The following is a 21,028-nucleotide window of genomic DNA, read 5'->3' on the forward strand; positions in this document are numbered from 1 at the left end:
CTTTTAAGAGTCAGACTGATTCACCCTGACCTCTGATAACCAAACACCAAGAGTCAAAGAAGGTTACGTGGTTAGAAATCTATATATTCTAATATATATATGTTGTGAGTAGGTAGCCACACAAACCCATGGATGGGCAAATCGTACTGCCCCATTTCCCCCTTCAGGTATCGTTTTCCTTTTGATTTCACCCTGTGAAATCTTTATTTGTTGTTGTGTGCCTTCAAGTCATTTCTGTCTTACGGCAGCCCTAAAGTAAACTAGGGTCAGAACTTGTTCAGAGAGGGTTTGCCCTTGCCTTCTTCTGAGGCTGAGAGAATGTGACTTGCCCAAGGTCACCCAATAGGTTTCTATGGCCAAATGGCAATTCGAACCCTGGTCTCCCAGTTCCCTATTCCAGCACTCAAACCATGACACCATGCTGGGCCTCTGAATTTTTTATAGGAGTTGATATTTTTCAGATTCCATGTTTTTTCACAACTGAATCTGACTTATAAAATCATGACACACCATCATTTATGATTGACTGTGTGTGTGTGTTCTCCCCTGATTCCAGTTTACTACTTACGTACATTATGTACATTTAATTCTGCTGCAGACATTCACTGAAATGATTCACATCATACGACAGATGTGACAACACTAGCTGATAGCAAAAAATATGCCTGACTAATACACTGGCCTGACTTTCCATGACTAACTTATTTATCCCTTGGCCATATTTATATATGGTGAATTGCTCATGTTATAAACATGATTATAAATGACGAATTTTAAGGCAGCACATTTTTGTTTATGAGGTTATTATTGTTATTTTTCAGTAGCCAAGTTGCTTATTCTAAGGATGAATTATGCAGTGATTTTTAGAGTGTAGGGAGGCTCTCAATAGAAATTCATACAACTCTTATGAACATGCCACTTTAAAAATCAGGTGAGCTAAAAACAGAGCTTGGAAATACTTCCTTTTTTAGATAACAGCTTCCAGAATCCCCCAGTGAACATGTTCTTTTGGGCGTTGTTCTTTTATATCTGTCTTTTACATGACCGAGACAGAGAAGGGCCAGGATTTATATGCTTTCTGTCTTAATCTACTCATGCTAGGGACAAATAATAAATACATGAGGAATAGTTAGTTTGATTGTGGATGTCCCTCAGAAAAACCCCACTCACTTTTACGATGGCAGTTGGATTGTGTAAAAACCACTATATACCAGTTATGCTCCTTGATGTGTCCTTATCTGGCAACCTTTCTGCAATCTCTATTCCTGTCATTTTCAGCATTAGTTAAAATCTATTTATTAGATTTTTGCATTATTGCATTTGACATTCTCAGACAAAAATGGGCAATATAGTTAAATTTATTTTTCCCCAAATTAATTGACTAAGGGGCCTTTCCTGGCTGGATCAGGGCCATGGCACCCTCATGCCGTGGCCCATGAACTGGCTTTTGGAGGGCCCCCCCCCAAAAAAAGAGCTGCAAAAAGCAGCTCCTTTTTGTACCCTCCAAAGGGTACCATAGCTGTGGTGGCGCATCTGGAGTGGCACATGGCATCATGGTGACCTGGGACGGAGTCAGGGCATGTGTCATCAGGATGCTGTGCCCTGACTCTGCCCACAGGCTGGCCTTTCAGGCCAGTCTGCATAGGCCCTAAGTCTAGAATTTCAGCATCAACTTAATTCTAGAATTAACTTGTGTGTGTATGGGTGTATGTGCCTTCAAGTCACCTGTTGAATTATGGTGACCCCATGAATTTCATAGGGTTTTCTTAGGCAAAGAATACTGGAAGGTGATTTTGCTGTTTCCTTTCCATGAAATATAGCCTAGAGCATCTGGTATTCATTGTTGGTCTCCTATGCAAGTACTAACCATGACTGATCCTACTTAGCTTCTAAGATCAGACAGGATCTACAGCCCTTGGGCTATTTTGGCTTATTTATTGCTAAACGAAATGAGAGACAGTACAAATGAGCCAAGAAATATTACATTCTCCAGTTGGTTATTTATAAATAGCCTACCTGGGTATATTGGGAGAGTACTGTCTTTAGGTCACAAGAATCAAGACACTTACTCAAGAGTGGGAAAAGTTAAGATGTTTGAGATTAGCAATTTTAACAACGTATGATTTTCTCCTAACATTCTTGCCTATCTGTTTTGTTTGCCTGTAGAAGATGTGAAGAAATCTCTTGAGTATACAAAGCGTCATCTGTGTATCAGGGATGGTGGATTATTTAATGTTAAATTTCAACTATCTTAATCATTTCGTGAGTGCAAAACAGAAGAAAACATCTGCTCATAGGATTAAAAAAATCAGTTTGTCTGTATATCTGTACATGTTCATATCTGGTAGGTCATCCTAAATGTATAGTTATAATAAGAACTCTCTCACCTTGCATTCCAGATCTGCATAGTTTAAAATTTTGCCAGTGAGGAAAAAAAGGAACACATTCTGAAATGTCTTTCACTAAAAAAACTTAAAAATAAATAAATCTTTTTTTTTTCCAAACAATGATTGCCTTTTTTTCCTGCCCTTAGGAATTTATCAGGGAACATTTTTTCAAGTCTCATGAATGGACTTTTCTCTGAGCTGTTAGCTCTCAAAGCCTTGTGAGTATGTCTTGATGGTGTAAAATATGCCTTGACTTTGTACAGTGAGCTTTATCATTTGTCTAGATTTTCCATGTTGTATGTTTACGTAAAACAATACTCATTCTTTCAGTGCATTTTGTTCTGTACATTTTAATTCTTTCTCTTTGGCTAAATACTGAATCCTTGGAATATTACACATTTCTAGTGGATCTAGGGCAGTAAGGTTGCAATAATAGTGCTGTGTATTTTTTTAAAAAAAATGACGTTGTCTTAAAAATGTCTATAGCTTTTTGGTTAATTTCCCTTACATTTTATGAAGGGATGAATAGAAGTAGAGAACAAACAAATTAATTCCTTGCAGCATTTACATAAAACCTCTTAGATGGCCATTATAACTATACTTAGATTAAATGTACATATTAGATTTAAAACATTTACATATTCATCCTTGTTAGCAAATAAGAAATTTTTTATTAAACAATAAAAAGACTGATGAAAAATTAACTAGAGTGTAGAGGGCAAATAACGTTCTATAATTGTATGCATATTGAAGTTAAATATTGTGGTTCTTAGACTTTTATTGACTGCACTGAATTAGAAGCGGAATTAGTCATAATACATTGGGATTATGGAATTGTAAAACTGTAATTGAGGTCTGTCAAAGTCAGAAGGATTGAAGGGTCATTTTCCCTAACCAGAAAAATGTTCATTGATGTGACCATTCCCATTTTTTCACCTAAAATGCAAATTCATAATTCCCAGACCAGATCAAGAACAAAGACCCGACTTGGCTGAATAATTCTGAAAAATAGACTCCTTCTACCCACACCTTTCTTACTAAAACCTTCAAATGCTGTATCTCATTGCAATAGCTGTAAGTCTCTCAGTGGGTGGTCATATGGCTTTCCAGATGGATGAGGTCCATACATTTAAATAAGTGTGATATTTCTATACACAGATGTCTGTGCATATATGAATGTGCACACACATATTCGTAACATACACATTATACATGCATGCATACATACACACAGAGAGCATGTCCCAAAAATGTATGCATAAAATCATAGAGTTGGAGGAGACACAAGGGCCATCCAGGTTCCAGATTAGGTGGAATCTTTTTTCTCTTGCCATGAAGGACTACACAATCAAAGCATTCCCAACAAATGGTGATCCAGCCTTTGTTTTAAAACCTCCAAAGAAGGATACCCTCCTACACTCTGTGGAAGCATATTCCACTGTTGAACAGCTCCTACTGTCAGGAAGCTCTTACTAATGATTAGGTGGAATCTCTTTTTCTGTAGTGTGGATCCATTGCTCCATGTCCCATAGTCTCTGCAGTAGCTGAAAGCAAGCTTGTTCCTTCCTCAATATTACATCCCCTCAGATATTTAAACATGGATGTTATGTCACCTCTTAATGTTGTTTTCCCCAAGCCCTTCTCTCTGTCTCACCACCACCACAAACACAGTTGGTGGGGATATGAGAGAGGGCCTTCTCGGTGGCTTCCCCTAGACTCTGGAATTCCTTTCCTAGGGAGACCAGAATGACCTCCAGCTTGTTGGCTTTTAAAACTGAATGTTTGTAATGGACCAGCTTGTGATGTTGTTTCATTTTAAAGTGTTTTATACAGTTTTATCTTTTAAAAATGTATTTTATTCTTTTAATAGCTAACTATTTTAACATTGTATTAATTTAATTCCTTTTTAATGCACCTCTTTTCTATGTTTTTAATTGTACTGTATTGTTCTTTTAATATTGTGAAGCCACTCTGAGTCCCAGTTCTGGGGAAAGAGTGGGATACAAATAAATGTAACAACAACAACAACATACCTAGCTCCCTAAGCCACTCCTATGCCATGGTTTCTGCATGTTTTACTATTTTGATGCTCTGGTTTGTCAATATCCTTCTTGAATTGTGGTGCCCAGACCTGGACACAGTATTCCAGGTGAGGTCTGACCAAAATGGAATAGAGTGGTACTATTATCAATCTAGCCACTATACTCCTATAGATGTAGCCTAGGATCATATTGGTTTTTGCAGCTCCTGTATCACACTGTTGACTCATGCTTAGCTTGAGATCTACTAAGACTCCTAGATCTCTGTATATCCTTTAACAGATGGTAATATCTATGGTGATTATTTGAAGGCTAAGTAAATACATGTATCTTGAACAAATATTATAATAATGATTTAATCAGAGTTACATATTCCATCTTAAAATACATTTTTATGTAAGGTGTTCAAATTGTCTTCCCTGTACAGTACAGCAAAGCACTGCTCACATTGTTGCAAACATCACTTAAAGTTTCTCTTGTAATCTTGTGACACTTCTCTACTATTGTAATCTTTAATTCTGCAAGTGTATTTCATTTTGTGACAGAAACTCTATTTTAAGGTACCCCCAGAAGAAGAAACTGTTATGGATGTATACATTTTGGGGACACCCTGTACACACACACAGAAATAGGCATATATAATTCTTAGGCCACATATACATACATTCATACGTGCAGATCTGAAAAAATACTGCATGTAACATTGCAGGCTAAGAAGAGATAGTTACTTTGGCAGTATACCAAGTGTTTCCATAGTACCCAGACATTCAGAAGTGAAGTGAATCCCATTTAAAATAATCAAACTTGTGGATTTTGGCCATGAGCTTGCTCTGTAGCCCTGTTATGAGAGTTTTTTGGCCACTACTCTTTTTAGTGTGGGCTGATATTATGAGGCATCAGGTATTACATGGCTTGAAAAGGATCTGAGGCCCTTTACCCCCAATGCTTTCTGGGCTTTCTGGCTCCCTCCAACTCTTCTCTAAAATAGCATGTAGATATATCTTGTAGCACCTTTGAGACTAACTAAAATGGAATTCGACACTGAGAAATGTAAGGTACTGCACTTAGGATGGAAAAATGAAATGCACAGATATAGGATGGGGGACACCTGGCTGAATGAGACTACATATGAAAGGGATCTAGGAGTCCAAGTAGACTACAAGTTGAATATGAGTCAACAGTGCGATGCGGCAGCTAACAAGGCCAATGCGATTTTAGGCTGCATCAATAGAAATATAGTGTCTAGATCAAGGGAAGTAATAGTGCCACTCTATTCTGCTCTGGTCAGGCCACACCTGGAATACTGTGTCCAGTTCTGGGCACCACAATTCAAAAAGGATTGAGAAACTGGAACAAGATATTAGCCCTTTAGCACTGAAAATTGTTTTAAAAAGAAAAAAATTAATTCACCTATATTTATATAGGTTAAGATAATCCAAACATTATACTACATACTGACTAAAAACAAAAATGGCAATTATCACTTACATAAAAGTTACTGCATCTGTATTAAAAACTTTTTATGACAGATAATAGCAGCTGCAAGAAATTTAGCAACATTAATAGTTACATGTTCACTACAGTCTGCAAGGAGGTAGTTGACATAAAATTTCTCCTGGGAAGGGTGCACATGACAACCCTGCCCCTTTCTGGGATGGAGAGCTGTCTCTTTCCCCAAGCAGCTCTCTGCACTGGGAAGGGGTTTGGGGGAAATGACCCCACCACCTTTTCCAAGTCAGAGAGCTGTCCTGAGAAAGATAGCTGTCTTGCCTTGGGGGAGCTGTCAGGGAAAAACAGCTCTCTTGCCTTGGGAAGGGAGTTGTGGAAATGATCCTTGCAAGCCTTGGAGGGAAGGAGGGAGCCACAGACATGCATTCTCCTGCCCTTCCAGTGCCTCAGAGAGGTTGCTAAAGCTGTTTGAAGCTTCAGAAGGGAGATGGGGCCACGTGTGAAAGCCTTTGACATCACATTCATGACATAAAATGGCATAAATCACATTGGAGGATAAGCATGTGATGGTCTTCCTATTATGGGTGATATCATTAGGTCTTGAGATGACATTTCCTGGATCAAAGTGTGGACAGAGTTGTCAGCTTAGATTGTGGGAAGGCTTAGTACCAGTGTCCCATCTGTGTCTTCCTGTAGGTGTCTTGTGTCTTCCTGTAGGTGAGTACCTGTTTGAGGTTTGGAGGCCGTATGTAGGCAAGTAAAGGTCTGCCACCAAGAGTCCTTGAAGGACCAGCATTATTGTCCAGAATAGGTTATAGTTCATTGATGATGTGCCTGAGTGGTCCCAGACTTAAGACTATGGAAACTCATGCTGCCAGCTTCTTTCTTTAGTTAGTCTCAAAGGTGCTACAAGATCCCTCTACCTGCTGATTCTACAAACTAACATGGCTATATCTTTGAATTTTTCCCTAAAATAGTATGAGATACTATTTGCACATAGGAATTTTGGGAAGGATCTTAGATTGTCTTCCAGATTCTCTTTCTTCATTTGCTTCATACTATCTGAGGAATAAAGGGGTTTCAGATTTGGTTTGATTTGCATTTTGTTTTCCTGTTGACAGAACAATCAGGGACTGTGGACTTAAGGCCATGTCTGCATGGGGCAAATAACACAGCCTCCCCCTGTCCTCCTGGAGAACAGTCCATATGAGACAAGGCCCAGTCCCTAGTTCCTTAAAATGTTTTTTAGCAAATCACCTTTTGGTCTGGATCTCCTAAGAGAATCTAGAGCCCTCCATAGTGGTGCTGGGTAACTGTTTACAATGTGTTCTGCTGTGCTATCCAGTGCTGCTGATGTGCTCGCTCTGATGTCAGAAGGAGGTGCCCAACCATGTGATTGATGCTGGGTGCCTTGTTCTGACCTCAAAGCGAGCAACTTGCTCAAGCAAGTAAACTAGGCAGCACAGTGGGACGTATGTCTGAATAACTGCTCAGTGGCACAATGGAGAGCCCAAATTAACAGAGGGATGTGAGAGCAGCTTCAGAGTCAGAATACTCTGGGCTACTCCTGGAGTATTCTGGCTCATGCAAACACCACCTAAGACTAGCATACCCTGAAACACCTTTTTGAGTGCCTTCCCCACTTCCTTAGAGGTTACTCTTTGGGGATGGTGAATGGGGAGGCTTCTTTTTTGAATTATTCTTTGGAATCAGGATGATGCCACTTCTCATGCTTTTGTGACCATTGTGGTATTAATAACTATCCTCCATTTTGTTCGCAGCCCCCTCTTTATTTGAGGTTATTTTTTCATGTTCCATTGCAGTTGCAGTTAATGCAATAGAGAGTTGGTGTGACTTAATTCCATGTTGCTGTCTTGAGTCTTTATTCTGGTGGCTAATGTCTGATACATCCTGAATACATGAATTAATGAAGTAGATCCTGGGAAATATTTCTTAAACAAACAAACAAACAAAATTGGTACCAAATGTAGAAATAACACAAAGAGAATAGGAATGGGTTCTTATTCCACAAACAAAGCAAAACTGTTTGGAGGGGGCACAGAATGACACTGGACTTCAGTGAGACTCTGAGACATGACATGTTAGTGGCCTCCCCCCCCCCCCTTCACACATAACATAAATATGATTGTAGGCAATTTTGCTGACAGTGCATGAGTCACTATGTTTATCACCATGCAAGATAGATGGGATTACATTTTGGAAGTGAAGAATCATGCACATTCAGAACATACAGTTTATTTTTGCTGTCAAGGTAAGTGTGGAAGACTGTGGAATAGCAGAAAATAATCTGAGAATAGGCAATTGAGAGTTTGTAAAATGAGGCCACGAGTTACATATGACAAGTATTGCATAAACACAATTTCAAAAGGATAAATATTTATTAGTTTGGGCTTTGCTTTCAGACATTTCTCTACTGATTCTCTCATCTGTGACTGTAATCTCAAATGGCTGTTATACTGGGCTAGAAATGCCTCAGTGCGGATATCAGAAGAAACTGTTTGCGCTTTCCCAAGGAGTTTACAGGGAACACCAATTCGGAATCTGAAAGAAAACCAGCTAATATGTGGTGAGTGGGACCTTTGTTTTCAGTTTTATAAAGTGGAAGAACAAAGGTACACAGAAAAAGTGCATGCTGAAGTATAGGTGCCAAGTGGTAGATGCACAGAACTGTGCAACAGCTATAGAAGACAAATATGTAACAATGTTGTGGTTTAAGGGGAGGATACGTTTTTTAAAAATGGTGTTAGATCATTGCAGATATCTTTCATCCATCCAAAATGCCCCTTGTAAAACTATCACTGATCTCATCTGACTTTGAAGTAATCGTTCTAATGCATTTGCATGTAACATAACAGTGGTATTTCTCATTGCATTATATGTTCAAATAAAATATTCTATTTTTATTGGATTATATGTTTGACAGCATGGAATAACTGTCAAATTGTATTTTTCTGCCAGTCACCTTTTCAAACTTTGTAGGATAAGCTTTAGTTGTGTGTTCTGGCGAGGGGAGGAATAAATTTTAATAATCAGAAGATTACACCGAGGCAGAGATTTAAAAAAGGAGTAATGGAAAAAGGTTGGATGGAAAGGAGATAAAGTAATATAAGCGAACAGGAATTGAAATGTATCTCAAGTATAGGCTGTTATATTTGGATGAGGTGTAAACTAGAGTACTTGTGTCATTCCCTAGAGATCTCATCATGCAAATAAAACTGACCTTGGGAAAACTTAGAAATGATGCTCTACATTTCTAATAACTGGGGAAAATCTTTTTCACCAACCAAGTCAGAATGGATATGTAAGTTATGGAATATGACCTACATGGTCAAACTGCCAAATTTGATTAAGTGTCAGAGAAAGGAGACTACACAACAAATTGTCTTCATTTATACACTATAGGAGAGACATAGTTCAAGATTTATACATGTTTTTGAGTATAATGTAAGCCAGTTGGAGATACTGGTTGGTGTATTCTATTTTTACCCACCCCCTTTCAACCATGCTCTAAATATTCATGGCAACAAGTGTGTTTAAAAGGAAAATGTGTGTTATCTAGAACAAAAAAAAGAAGAAGGAAATTACACAATTTATTCAACAGCTATAGGCTTTGATGAGTTCAGTCCATAGTTGTGTGGCCACCAAAACAGGCTTTCTTATCCTTACCACATTCTTCTGCTCACCCATATAGAGAAGGCAGTGACTTCTCAACTATGCATGGTCCAAATTATTTATATAATAATAAAAAATCACCTTATTCTACAAATTAGTGCAGAGAAGTGATAGTGGTGAGATGAAAAGCAGTAGCCAACCAATGAATCTTTAAGCAGTGGCCAATAATCGCATTTTCACTACGAAAAGTGGTAAGATGGTAAAAAAAAGTTCTAAGATTTGATGAAACCTATTTGAGAGAAGCAATAGCACGAAGATGTGAAAGACAAAAGCAGGTTTCTGGATATAGAGCCTGGCTATCTCTGCATTTAAAAATAAATAAATCAAAGTAATCTTTTTTATTTTCTAAAAGTGAAGGTGACTATATAAACAGACTTCACTACTGAGGTAGTTGTTTCATTTCTGTGGCTTTAGCTGAGCAGCTTCGTCAAGCTTTAAAATTAAAACTTGAGTTATTACTATCAACTTCAGTACTCCATGGTATATTTTATTCATCACATAAAAGTAAAAATCTGTGCCAAGTATATAAATGAATGAGTGATTATTCCTATATGTCATTTGGTTTTAGAGGATTTCTCCACCTGTTTCGTTCAGATAATCTGGGTACCTTAAGGGCTGGAATTTTGCCCTAAAGGTCTGTTTGCCAGAAGTTGTGCACCTAGTAGTTCTTCTCATTTTTGATAGTTTCTATTAAGCTCTGTGCGTATTCTGTTCTTGTTCACAATCAAAGGATAAAGCCAAATGCTTATTTAATATTTAACAAATGTTAAACATTATTTATAATTATCATAATCACAAATTGGCTACAATGCCTTAGGTCAGTGATGGGTGAACCTTTTAGTGCCCAAACTAAAAGGCATTCCAGCACCAGGTGATGAATGCCTTTTAGTTTGGGCACTCAGTCCTTTGAAAATGTGTCATCCACAGGGTCACCATGAGTCAGGGATGACTCAAAAGCAGTTAACAACAAAAACAACAAAAAGCCTCGTCCTTATTTAAACTAAAGGAGAGAGAACAGAAGTACTTGATGAATTCTTGTTCAGTGGAAATGTATCTTCAGTGTTCTTTTGTTCAGTGGCCACCTCATGCAAAATAGTGTCAAAGACCACTGGATTTGATCCCCTTCCCCACCACCATTCCCTTCTTTTCTGTCATGTCGTTTTAGATTGTAAACCTGAGGGCAGGGAACCATCTGTAAGCTGCTCTGAGAGCCTGTAGGGCTGAAGAGTGAGGCATAAATACCATAAATAAATAAATAAATAAATAAATAAATAAATAAATAAAATTACTCTCTGTTGTCCAATTGAAAAGTGTTGTATTGGTGAAGTGAAATCAAAGTGCTTTAAAGTGAGGCATGCCTGTATTTTATGGCTCTTCACCCTCAGGCTTAATTGTGTGTCCTTCTCTAGGATAAAATCTCTTCCGCCTATTATATTAATTGAAATAACTACACAGAAAGAGTTATTATACTCTCTGATGTCAACAGACTAATGGCATTGCTACCCTTTAGAAAGGTAATGTTGGTGTAATGAACCAGTTATTTGTTACTGCCATCTTGCTTATGGGTACTATTTTCTAAAACTTCCTGTATGAAGTGCCAAGAGTGAGAATTATTTACTTGGAATTCTATTTCTCATATTGTTCTGCTGTAAGCCTTATGAAAAAGCCCTTCTGTAACTTATGACGAAAGCCGTCATAAGCCATACGTTGCTTTCTGCCTGACAGAACTGAGGAGATAAAGAACTGAGGTTTAAAGCAAAAATGTGCACACTACAAATTTATTTAAGAAACATTGCAGGCAAGATACTGAAGGAAGAAAGTAACCCTGGAGAAAATTGTCTTATCAGATGTAATATCCACAGATGATTGAGAAGAGGCAGGCTTTGAGGGGAAAAGGAGAGGTGAAAACATGGCCACATTCATATAAAATGTTACATTGGAATCACTGAGAACTCTGGCTTATTGATGCTGATTGTTCCTGCTTCTTCCTTTTCAAAGCCAGAGAACAGCTAAAATAATTTTAAACTTATAGAGACCAAAAAACTTAGTGTTATGGCTGAACCTGGTCCATGGCTTGACAGTCTTGACAATCTTAGATCCATAAGTCAGTTTAAAATCCTAGCTTTGCAATCTGTGTACTTAGAGGAGGCAGTAGCCAGAAGTCTAGGTCCAGTTGGTAACACAAAGCTTTTCTTTGTGCTAACAGGCTGCTTGTTAACATCAAGAGAGATTTCTTAGCAATTCTAGTGTAGCGTTTTATGCTGACACAGTCAGTGTAGCAAAAATTGATAAACTGTCTTCTCTCCTTTCCATACTATTGTCTAAATGTCCACTCAACTGAGAAATGCTAAAACCAATTGGAAATAAAGCAATCTCTTCTTCAAACTAAGTGGAAAGCAAGCTGTTCTGAAGAGATGTCCAATGTTTTAGAATAATTTCATCCATCTGGGTAATGTGTCTAGTGACCTTAAAGTTTTCACAAAATCTTACAGGCAGTGACATATTTATGGCCACCCCAAATTGGGAAGACTTTCTCTTCTTATGCTGTAGATTGTGATAGGCCACTTCTAGAAGTTTATCACACCGGGGTTAAAACGTTCCCCAGTACGTTCTAACGTGCACGAGCGGGGCTGCGCACGGAGCGTGATGGGAACGCAATGGGGCCCAGAATGCCAGTTTACCGCACAGCGGAACGCCGCCTTTGCTGCCAGGCGTTCCCATCACATTCCCATTGAGTTCCAGGGGACGCCATTTCTGGGGATGCTTTGAAACAGTTCCCATAAATGGCACCCTCTGGAACTCAGTGGGAACGTGATGGGAACGCCCGGCGGCAAAGGCGGCATTCCACTGTGCGGTAAAATTGCGTTCTGGGGCCCAGCGTGTTCCCGTCACGCTCCATGCATGGCCCCACTCGTGCATGTTAGAACGCACCGGGGAACGTTTTAACCCCGGTGCGATAAACTTCCTAGTCTTATGGTACTGAGGCCCTTGGCTTGATCTCATGTGGCCCTCTGCCTAATTTCAGAAGCACTCTGAAAGGAATCAGTTCAGAAGTCTGCAAGAATGGATGGCCCTTACTCAGTAGCCTGCTGGTTGGGAAGGCTGGAGTGTGAGAGAAGAGGGTAACAGAGGGGGGAAATGGTGTGACTTAATAGTTTTGGCTATAGCCCAGTCCACCACTGGCTTCATTATGGGCACTGGTAACATACATCTACTGACAGGTTACCCATAAAAGTTAGTCCACTTCTGCTTTTCAGGTGGTGAACAGACACTTTTTCAAACTGCCCTGTGCCTAAAATGAATATGTGTATGACCCCTCTCCACCATATGTTTATTCAGACATGTGTACAGCATATTCTTGTATATAAACACACAGTGCTCCATGGGCTGCTGTATGTGTGTGCACAACAGGACAGTTGGAGAGGTATGTTTGATGCATTTATGACAAAATGATGTATGTCTGACCTCTTCGTATGCATTTTCATTGTATGTGTGGAAATCTCAACCTTCTATGTAAAAAAGAAATCAATTTATGGATGGCATGTGAAAAAGGAGAGAGATATGAGGGCAAGAGACAGGGTTCAGATGTAATGTTGATGTGATGGTTTAGTGTGATGTGTAATCTCATGTGCTTCCTTCCCTTCACTTCCACTAGCACAGCTGAAAACTTTACATCATTTTCTGGTTAGCTATGGCTTGTTGTCATTCATGTACATGTAGCGGTGAAAGTGAGAATCAAATGCCATCATTTTATGTTGATTCCCTCCCCCCTACAGATAGGTAGGACTACCACATGTTGTCTATGTCTACACATAATAACAAACTGCAGATAATTTAAACTGGAAACATAAGCTTCCAGCTCCTTGCTGCAGGTGCACTGAAGGAGGAGATGTGAATTGAAAGTGCTAGCCTGTTGGTTACTGCTGTCAAGTTGACTTTGACTTATGGTGACCCTATGAATGGGAGACCTCTAAATCACTCTTATCATCAACAGCCTTGCTCAAATCTTGCAGATTCAGGGTATGGCTTCCTTGATTGAGTCTATCCATCTGTAATGTGGTCTTCCTCTTTTCCTACTGCTGTTTACCTTCCCAAGCATTATTTTCTTTTCTAGTGTGTCATGTCTTCTCATTAAATGTCCAAAGTACAACAGTCTCAGTTTAGTCACCTTGGCTTCTAGGGAGAGTTCAGGTCCCATTTATTTGTCTTTTTAGCAGTCCACAGTATCGATAGAACTCTTTCTCACCACATTTCAAATGAGCTGATTTTCTTCTTATCAGCTTTCTTCACTGTCCAGCTATTACAGCCATATGTAGAAATTGAAAATATGATGACATGGACAACCCTAATTGTAGTTTTCAATGATATATCTAGATATTTAGGATTTTGTCTAGTTATAGCTAGACAATATCCTGAAGTGTCATCATATATCAATGAATACTAAAGTTAGAATTGTCCGTGTCATTGTATTTCCATTTTCTATATGTGCTTGTGAAAGCCGTGGAAACCCATAGGGTGATCTTGGGCAGTCACACTCTCTCAGCCTGAGAGGAAGGTAAAGGCAAAAAAAAAAAAAAAGTCCCTCTGAACAAACCTTGCCAACAATCCATGAGCCATTAGTCAGAAACAACTTGAAGGCATACAACAGCAAATGCCTTTATTGCTTGTCCTGTGGATTTTTTGCATTGCTTTGTCTTGGTCACATGTGCATTTTTCAGTACTATTGGTTTATTAATCTGAATTTTGCAGCAAAGTTTTCATAGGCTGACTGGCACTGTTGGGAAACCCAGCAACTCCAAGACTGGAAGGCAACATGCAGCTCATGGGTTGCCAGTGATCCTTGGGTCTCCACCACCTCAAAGTTCCCTAATTCCCTCCAGACCCTCCCCCAAGAAAACTGTCCAAAAATTGCTCAAAATGGTACCTGGAAGTGGTGTTATATTACTTTTGATATGTTGAAATGCTACATTGCAGAGCATGAAAGAAAAAGTATTGCATTCCCTCTGCAGTTGCCCACTCCTGCTCTAAGCCCTGTGATATTTTTGCCTCCTTTGACATGGCCACTAGGGCTCATTGTTCTGTCTTGAAGTGTCTTGTTCACTCATCCATTTAGAGAAAGAGATATGTCTTCTCACATCTTTCAAACTGAGGGCCTGCTGACAGGAGATATTCCTACGAGTGACAGACTGTTTTGAGGATTAATGTTCATGAGCTCTGTGTATTTGATGTTTAGCTACCATATGACTTGGCTGTTGCTTATGATGCTAATTGGTAGGGATGCCAGGTGGGAAGAGTACAATGTTATGGTTCCTATTAAATTCTTAACTACTGCGGCTCTGTCTTCATTTCAGTCCTAGTGACAATATTATCTTGTTAGACTACAAAGCAGTGGAAAGTGGAAGTGATCAAGGCACCCAGAATTACATTAGTTTATACTGTATAAACTTCTTTATTCTAGGTCAGCTGCAGATATACTGGCCAAAAGAGTCTCCCCCCCCCTCCTGTATATCCATGTGAAGGCATACATATAATGAATGTGTTTCAATTCCAAAAATAACCCATGATTGATGTGACAGGTTATTCCAAATTAGGCACAGCTGTTGGTCACAATTTAATTGCTAGTAAATTATCTATTCTTCTCCAATAATTTTGGATGATCATTTTAAATAGATTATTACTTATGGTTCACAGCTGGAGCACATAAACAATTGCGCTTGGATTTGGCATTATTTTTAAAAAGGAGTGTTACTTAAGCCTGAGAGGAAAGAAGAGTGGGGGGAAAATCTGTTCTAGGTAACAGAGAATCACATGGCAATTGCCTGTATTTGAATGACTTTCCAGCCCATCAATTTTGAAAACCACCTTAATTTTAACAGTCAAGTCATGAGTGAAATTAGCACATAGTGAATGACACAGAGAATATTATTGGGAATAGAGGGGGGGTTATTGTTCAGGAAAAAAACCTCATAATAATATACCTCTGTAGAAAATTTCAGCAAGCTGACTTATTATTTCATATTCTTCTTTGGAAGCCATTGATTAAAAATATTATTCACTGTTTGAACTGGAGCATTGTATAGTCATTCTTAAAAAACATTTCTGAATTATTGTTGCTGTTCTTGAACGTGGCTTTGCTGTTGCATGCAAGCATTTCTCAAAAAGATTTTACACCCCAAATAAGCACACAAATGTTAAAAAGAGAGGCTTTTTCAGCTTCAGTGCATTCTATTAATGTTCACTGAAATCACCTTTAAATAAAAAGGAAGAGCAGGTATTCATATTTTTCTTCACTGTTTTTTTTTAATCATTTCAAGAGCTGTGTGTCAGCAGCAGTTCTCAGGTCTTAAAAGTGAGATTCAAGTATTATGTCTATGAAATCACACTTCTGTGGGGATGGAAGTAGTCCCATTAGAGAGGGGTGGGGTGAGGGGTGGAGAAAGGGAATAAAGAGACAGAACTAAATATAGTTTGCCTGTTATGTATACAGTTCTGTTACATATAAATAATATTCAAAATGGTGTACTTTTAAAAAATAAATGGCACATATTGCTGAACTGAAACAATGCCTATTTTGCCACACCATTTAAGGGTGATCTGGTGGAGGCACATGATTGATTTGAGGTCACTGCTAAGGTGGGGGTGAACCTACCATAAAGAGCATGACATTTTCTCAGTGTTCACCAGCTAGCAGCTGCCATTGCCTCACCTCCTGAACATTCTGTAACGCAGTGCCCACCAATTCCTATAGAACATCAACAGGAGGGAGATTCGACAGGAAATTAGCAGCCACCAGCTGGTGGAGAAGGATTGCCACCACCACTAAATACAGGCAGTGAATAATGTCAAAAGGGGCTTGTATAGTTTCACTTGATCTTTCACCCCAGTCAAGGAGCAGATATGGCCAAGTGTTCAGCCCAGCACTAATACCAAATATTTGTGATCTCAGGAATTTTTGCTCTTATTTACCACTACTAGTAAACTGTAAAATGAGAGCAGGTTTCCTCCCTATTGGCCCATAATACTGCCTGTATGGCTTTCTTTACATCCCACAGATAGAAGAACTAGAGTGTTAGGTATACGTTTGTCCCCTTCATATTTTTATATCAACTTCATATTAAAGGGAGTTTTTGATGCTAAGGGTGATGTGGAATGAGCTAGGATTTTATCAGGCCAAAGCAGCGAGCTCATAGACTAGTTGGAGTCAACCGTGAGTGATATTGTCTTTATGTGATATCTGATTCAACAGATCACATAAAGACAATTTGGGTAACAAGATGACTACTGTTATAAAAATGAAAGCTAAAAATGAAAGCTAACAATTCAGTGAAGGGGCATGAAATCTTCTGGACATTGCCAGTTACCTCAGCCAGCTATGGCTTCTACACAGAGGTGCTTAATTCCTCACCCTATGACAATATCTACCATTTCCTTTGGATTCCATACACTGCATTCTTTGCATCTTTCTGGTCACTGGAGCTGTGGCAAGGAAAATAATTACAAAGACCTTGGTTTTCTAGCAATCAGAGCAACGCTTTGTCATTGTGCCCTATGTGCAAGAAGTCAGTTCAACAAGCTGTCAAAAAAATCAGTCATTTCTTCAGCATGCCTTTTTGCCATTTTTTTTAGGAGAGGGAAGAAGTTCACAACTCTTTGATTTGTTTGGACATTGTATATTCCCACTTTCATTTATTTGCATATACAGGCTGAGTATCCCTCATCTTTGCTGAAAGTGCAAAGGCAGGTTTACAACTTAACATCAAGATACCAAAAATTAGGATCACAGATAATCTGTATAATGCTAAAGTAGATGATGAAGAGATTGAAATAGTTTATGATTTTCCATACTTGGGCTCAATCATCAACCAGAGCAGAGAGGCAGTTAAGAAATCAGAACACTGGGACTTGGAAGGGCAGCTATGAAGGAACTGGACACGATCCTGAATAGTAAATTGTAAGGATATATCATTAAATACTAAAGTTAACATTGTCCATGCCATGTATTTCTCATTTCTGTGTATGATTGTGAAAGCTGGACAGTGAAGAAACCTGATTTGAGATATGGTGCTGCAGAAGAGTTCTGAGAATACCATGGACTGCTAAAAAGACCAGTGGATGGGTCTAAGAGCAGATCAGGCCTGAACTCTTCCTGGAAACAAAGATGACTGAACTGAATTCATATTTGGGCACATCACAAGAAGAAAGGACTCACTAAAAAAAAGACTATAATACTTTGTAAAGCTCCAAGATATCTGTGTATATTATGTACTCGTATATGCAACTATTCCAATATCTGGGGAAAAAATCCAAATTGCTTCTGGTCCCAAGCATTTTGGATAAGGGAGGCTCAACCTGTATGTATAGCAAACCTGGCAAGGCTATAAAATTGTATCCACTTACCAGGAGTAAGCCTCACTGAAATCAACTAGGTTTACTTCAGAGTGTGTGGGATCATACTGAAAAGCCTATTTCCAGCAGTGATGCAGAGCTGTGTAAATATAACAGTAAGCCTTGTTTTAGTGTGGGTTTGTTCATAATGGTGCATGAAGTGTGAGACACAAGGTTTATTATACTGCTTTGGGATTCTTGGAAAAGGAGAATAAAATAGTTGTTTGCATTTTTTAAAACTGACACCAGAACGTATCCTTGTGTTCCTTGATCCTCAGTAATACTAAGTAAAGGGCCTCTTTATTTGTTCCCTGACTGAAAAGGTAATGACAGATTCTCATGTTTTCTGTGTGTTTAGTTGTCACAGAACTGTCATCTGCATGTAGTTCCCATTTATGCTTGAAAAAGCATACTGTTTAATTGGAAGACAACATACATTACTTATACAATGACAAAATATTTTTGCGGTACATTTTCTGGAATTGGTATTGGTGCTGAACATGTCAACCTGTTCCAGTGCTGATGAGCACAGTTATATTTCTCTAAAATGGGAATAACATTTTGAATTAATGGAATTCCCATAAGAGATAGAATGACAGTGTACACATACTCACTTAGCCATATGTGTTCAGGGCACCCTAACCCTTAGCCATTCTCAGAGGTATGTGTCTGTAATTCAACATGTTTCCCTTTTGAATTATTCAAAAGCAAAGAATAGGAAAAGATGGGGCTCATGCTATTTATTTTAAAGAGACATAGTCCAAACAGTACAAATGAGTGTTTGCCTGCAGGTATGTGTATGCATGCTTGAGCTTGCCAAATACAGAGAAATGAATAATACAGTGCTAAAGCCATCATTAATTGAGCAGTAGGAGGATGATACCATCCTACCATAGCATTATGCTGACACTGCTCAGTTATGGATGGCTTCAGCATGTTAAGGAAAAGCAACATGGGACATACAGTGATTGAAATAAAACATGTATGTGAGAGTCAGAGTGACTCAGCAGAAGCAAATCAGAACCACACAGGTGTAGAAGGTAATACAATTAACAAGTCCTGAGTGCCAAGGACAGAAATGTAAAGTGCATAATTGAACACACCTGAGAATTGTTAAGTGGTCAAGGCTGAGATGATGAAATCATCAAATCTGGGTAGAAACAAGAGAGCCAATGAGAGTGGTTGTACACGCCGACTGGGTGGATACTGACAAGAGTGGGTGGTATGATCCAAGAACTATATTAATGACTATGAATCCCAATGTATTTTGTGGGTAGTAGTTGGGTAGTATTGGAGTAGTGTTGTGTTGGATAGTTTGGAGCTGTATATAGTAGAATAAAGTAGATCTTTTATATAAGACTACTGAGTTGTCTGGTGTCTTGGGTGAAGATACAAGAGCCAGCTGAATCCTGAAGAAGTGGGAAGACTTCTGTGGAAGCAAGAGTGAGAAGGCTTGGAGAGTTTGTCAGGGTCTTCAGCCTATTCTCTGTAACTCTGCTGCTTTAGAGCAAAGCTTTATCCACTGGCCAAAACTGGTCAGCGTCGGTGTGCAACAAGGTGGTGAGTTCGAGCCAGAGGTGAAGAGCTACAACTCCCATCATCCCTGACAAGGGTTATGGGCCCAGTTACTGCAGCACCCAGCATCCACAGAAGCTGAAAGTTCCAGAGAGTGGGAGACAGATCAGAGCAAGCTGTTTACGCTGCACTGATAAGCTCCGTGAGTAACTCCTCCTGTGTTTTGATAAAGCCCGAAAGGGGTCAGCTGTGCATACTCAGAAGGACTGTGTCAATTGAGTCACTGCACAAATTAAGATGGAGATTTTGAAGTTTAGTAAATTGAATAGAAGCAACTACTCCACCTGGAAGATTTATGCCCAGTCTCTGCTAGTAAAAGAAAGTTTGTGGGACACTGTTCAAGCCGGGCTGCCTGCCGCTGCAAATGCAGCCACGAAAGAGAGAGATAGTAAAGCCAAAGCCTGTCTTTTCCTAATGCTGGAAGAAGACTTGATTAACGATGTTAGAGATAAGGAAACCGCCAAAGATGTGTGGGACACTTTGCAGAGATTACACACTCCTTCGACTGCCTTTGCAAAAATGTTATGGTCTAAAAGAATTTATAGGCAGAAAATGGAAAAGGGCCAATGTGTAATACAGCATTTGAAAACGATGCAAGACCTATTTGTGCAGGCTGAGCTTAGAGGTGTTGAAATTAGCAGAGAACAACAGTGTTACATATTGATTGAATCCCTAGACCCTACTTGGGACAACATCACAAATGCTCTGCAGAACTTACCAACTGAAGAATTAACGAGAGACTTAGTTGTGGCCAGAATTCTGGAAGAAAACCAGAGGAGACAGTCTGAGAGAAGTGACGCAGCAACTTCTAAGACTGTGCCAAGTGAGCAAGCCAAGCCTGATGTGCGTGGGCTGGACCAGGCAGCTTCTTCGAGGGAACAACGGAGATGTTTTTATTGTTAAAAGATAGGACATTTGCAAAAGCACTGCAAGCAGTTGGCTGCTGATAGAAGCAAGCAAGAGAGCAGGTGGCAACCACGGCACGACCAGAGGAAGAAGCAGTCCAAGCCGCCATTTTTGAAGGACAATAGAAAAAATAATAAGGTGTTTGCCACCATGATAAAGGAAAAACAAAAAGCAAACTCCAAGTGGCTTGTAGATTCAGGAGCTTCGACCTCTATGTGTAATAACATTAACTTAATTAGTGAGAGAAAGCCAGCCAATGTAAATGCTGTAGTTTTGGCTGATGGGAATGAGCTCAGTACTGTAAATCAAATGGGAACAGTTTACATTCCAGGGCTGAAAGAAAACTTTAATGATGTTTTGCATGTTAAAGAGTTAGAAAACAACTTGTTATCAGTGAGCAGATTAACAGACAGAGACTACATAGTCACATTTGAAAAGAACTTGTGTAAAATAACATTGAATGGGGAACTGCGTGGCATAGGTTTGAAAAAGGATAAGCTTTATTTCCTGGAGGAAAATGTTGATAATTATAAAGTTGAAAATGCTAATAATATTGATAATGTGCCGTTGCACAAAGACTGCATACATGAGCTG

General features: G+C 39.1%; 1 protein-coding gene across 2 annotated transcripts in view; it reads left to right on the forward strand.

Moving 5' to 3' along the window:
* Positions 1-21,028, forward strand: part of LOC149318655 (adhesion G protein-coupled receptor A3-like) — a 480,532-nt gene that overhangs the window by 158,859 nt on the left and 300,645 nt on the right. For both annotated transcript variants that reach the window (XM_089510223.1, XM_089510222.1), the window contains exons 5-6: positions 2,534-2,605; positions 8,299-8,462. In XM_089510223.1, the coding sequence (XP_089366349.1) occupies positions 2,534-2,605; positions 8,299-8,462 (236 nt within the window). The remainder of the gene's footprint in view (positions 1-2,533; positions 2,606-8,298; positions 8,463-21,028) is intronic.

This window comes from Sceloporus occidentalis, unplaced genomic scaffold (assembly GCF_023333645.1).
Source record: "Sceloporus occidentalis isolate IW3139 unplaced genomic scaffold, rSceOcc1.0.p SCAF_2, whole genome shotgun sequence".
Lineage (NCBI taxonomy): Eukaryota > Metazoa > Chordata > Lepidosauria > Squamata > Phrynosomatidae > Sceloporus > Sceloporus occidentalis.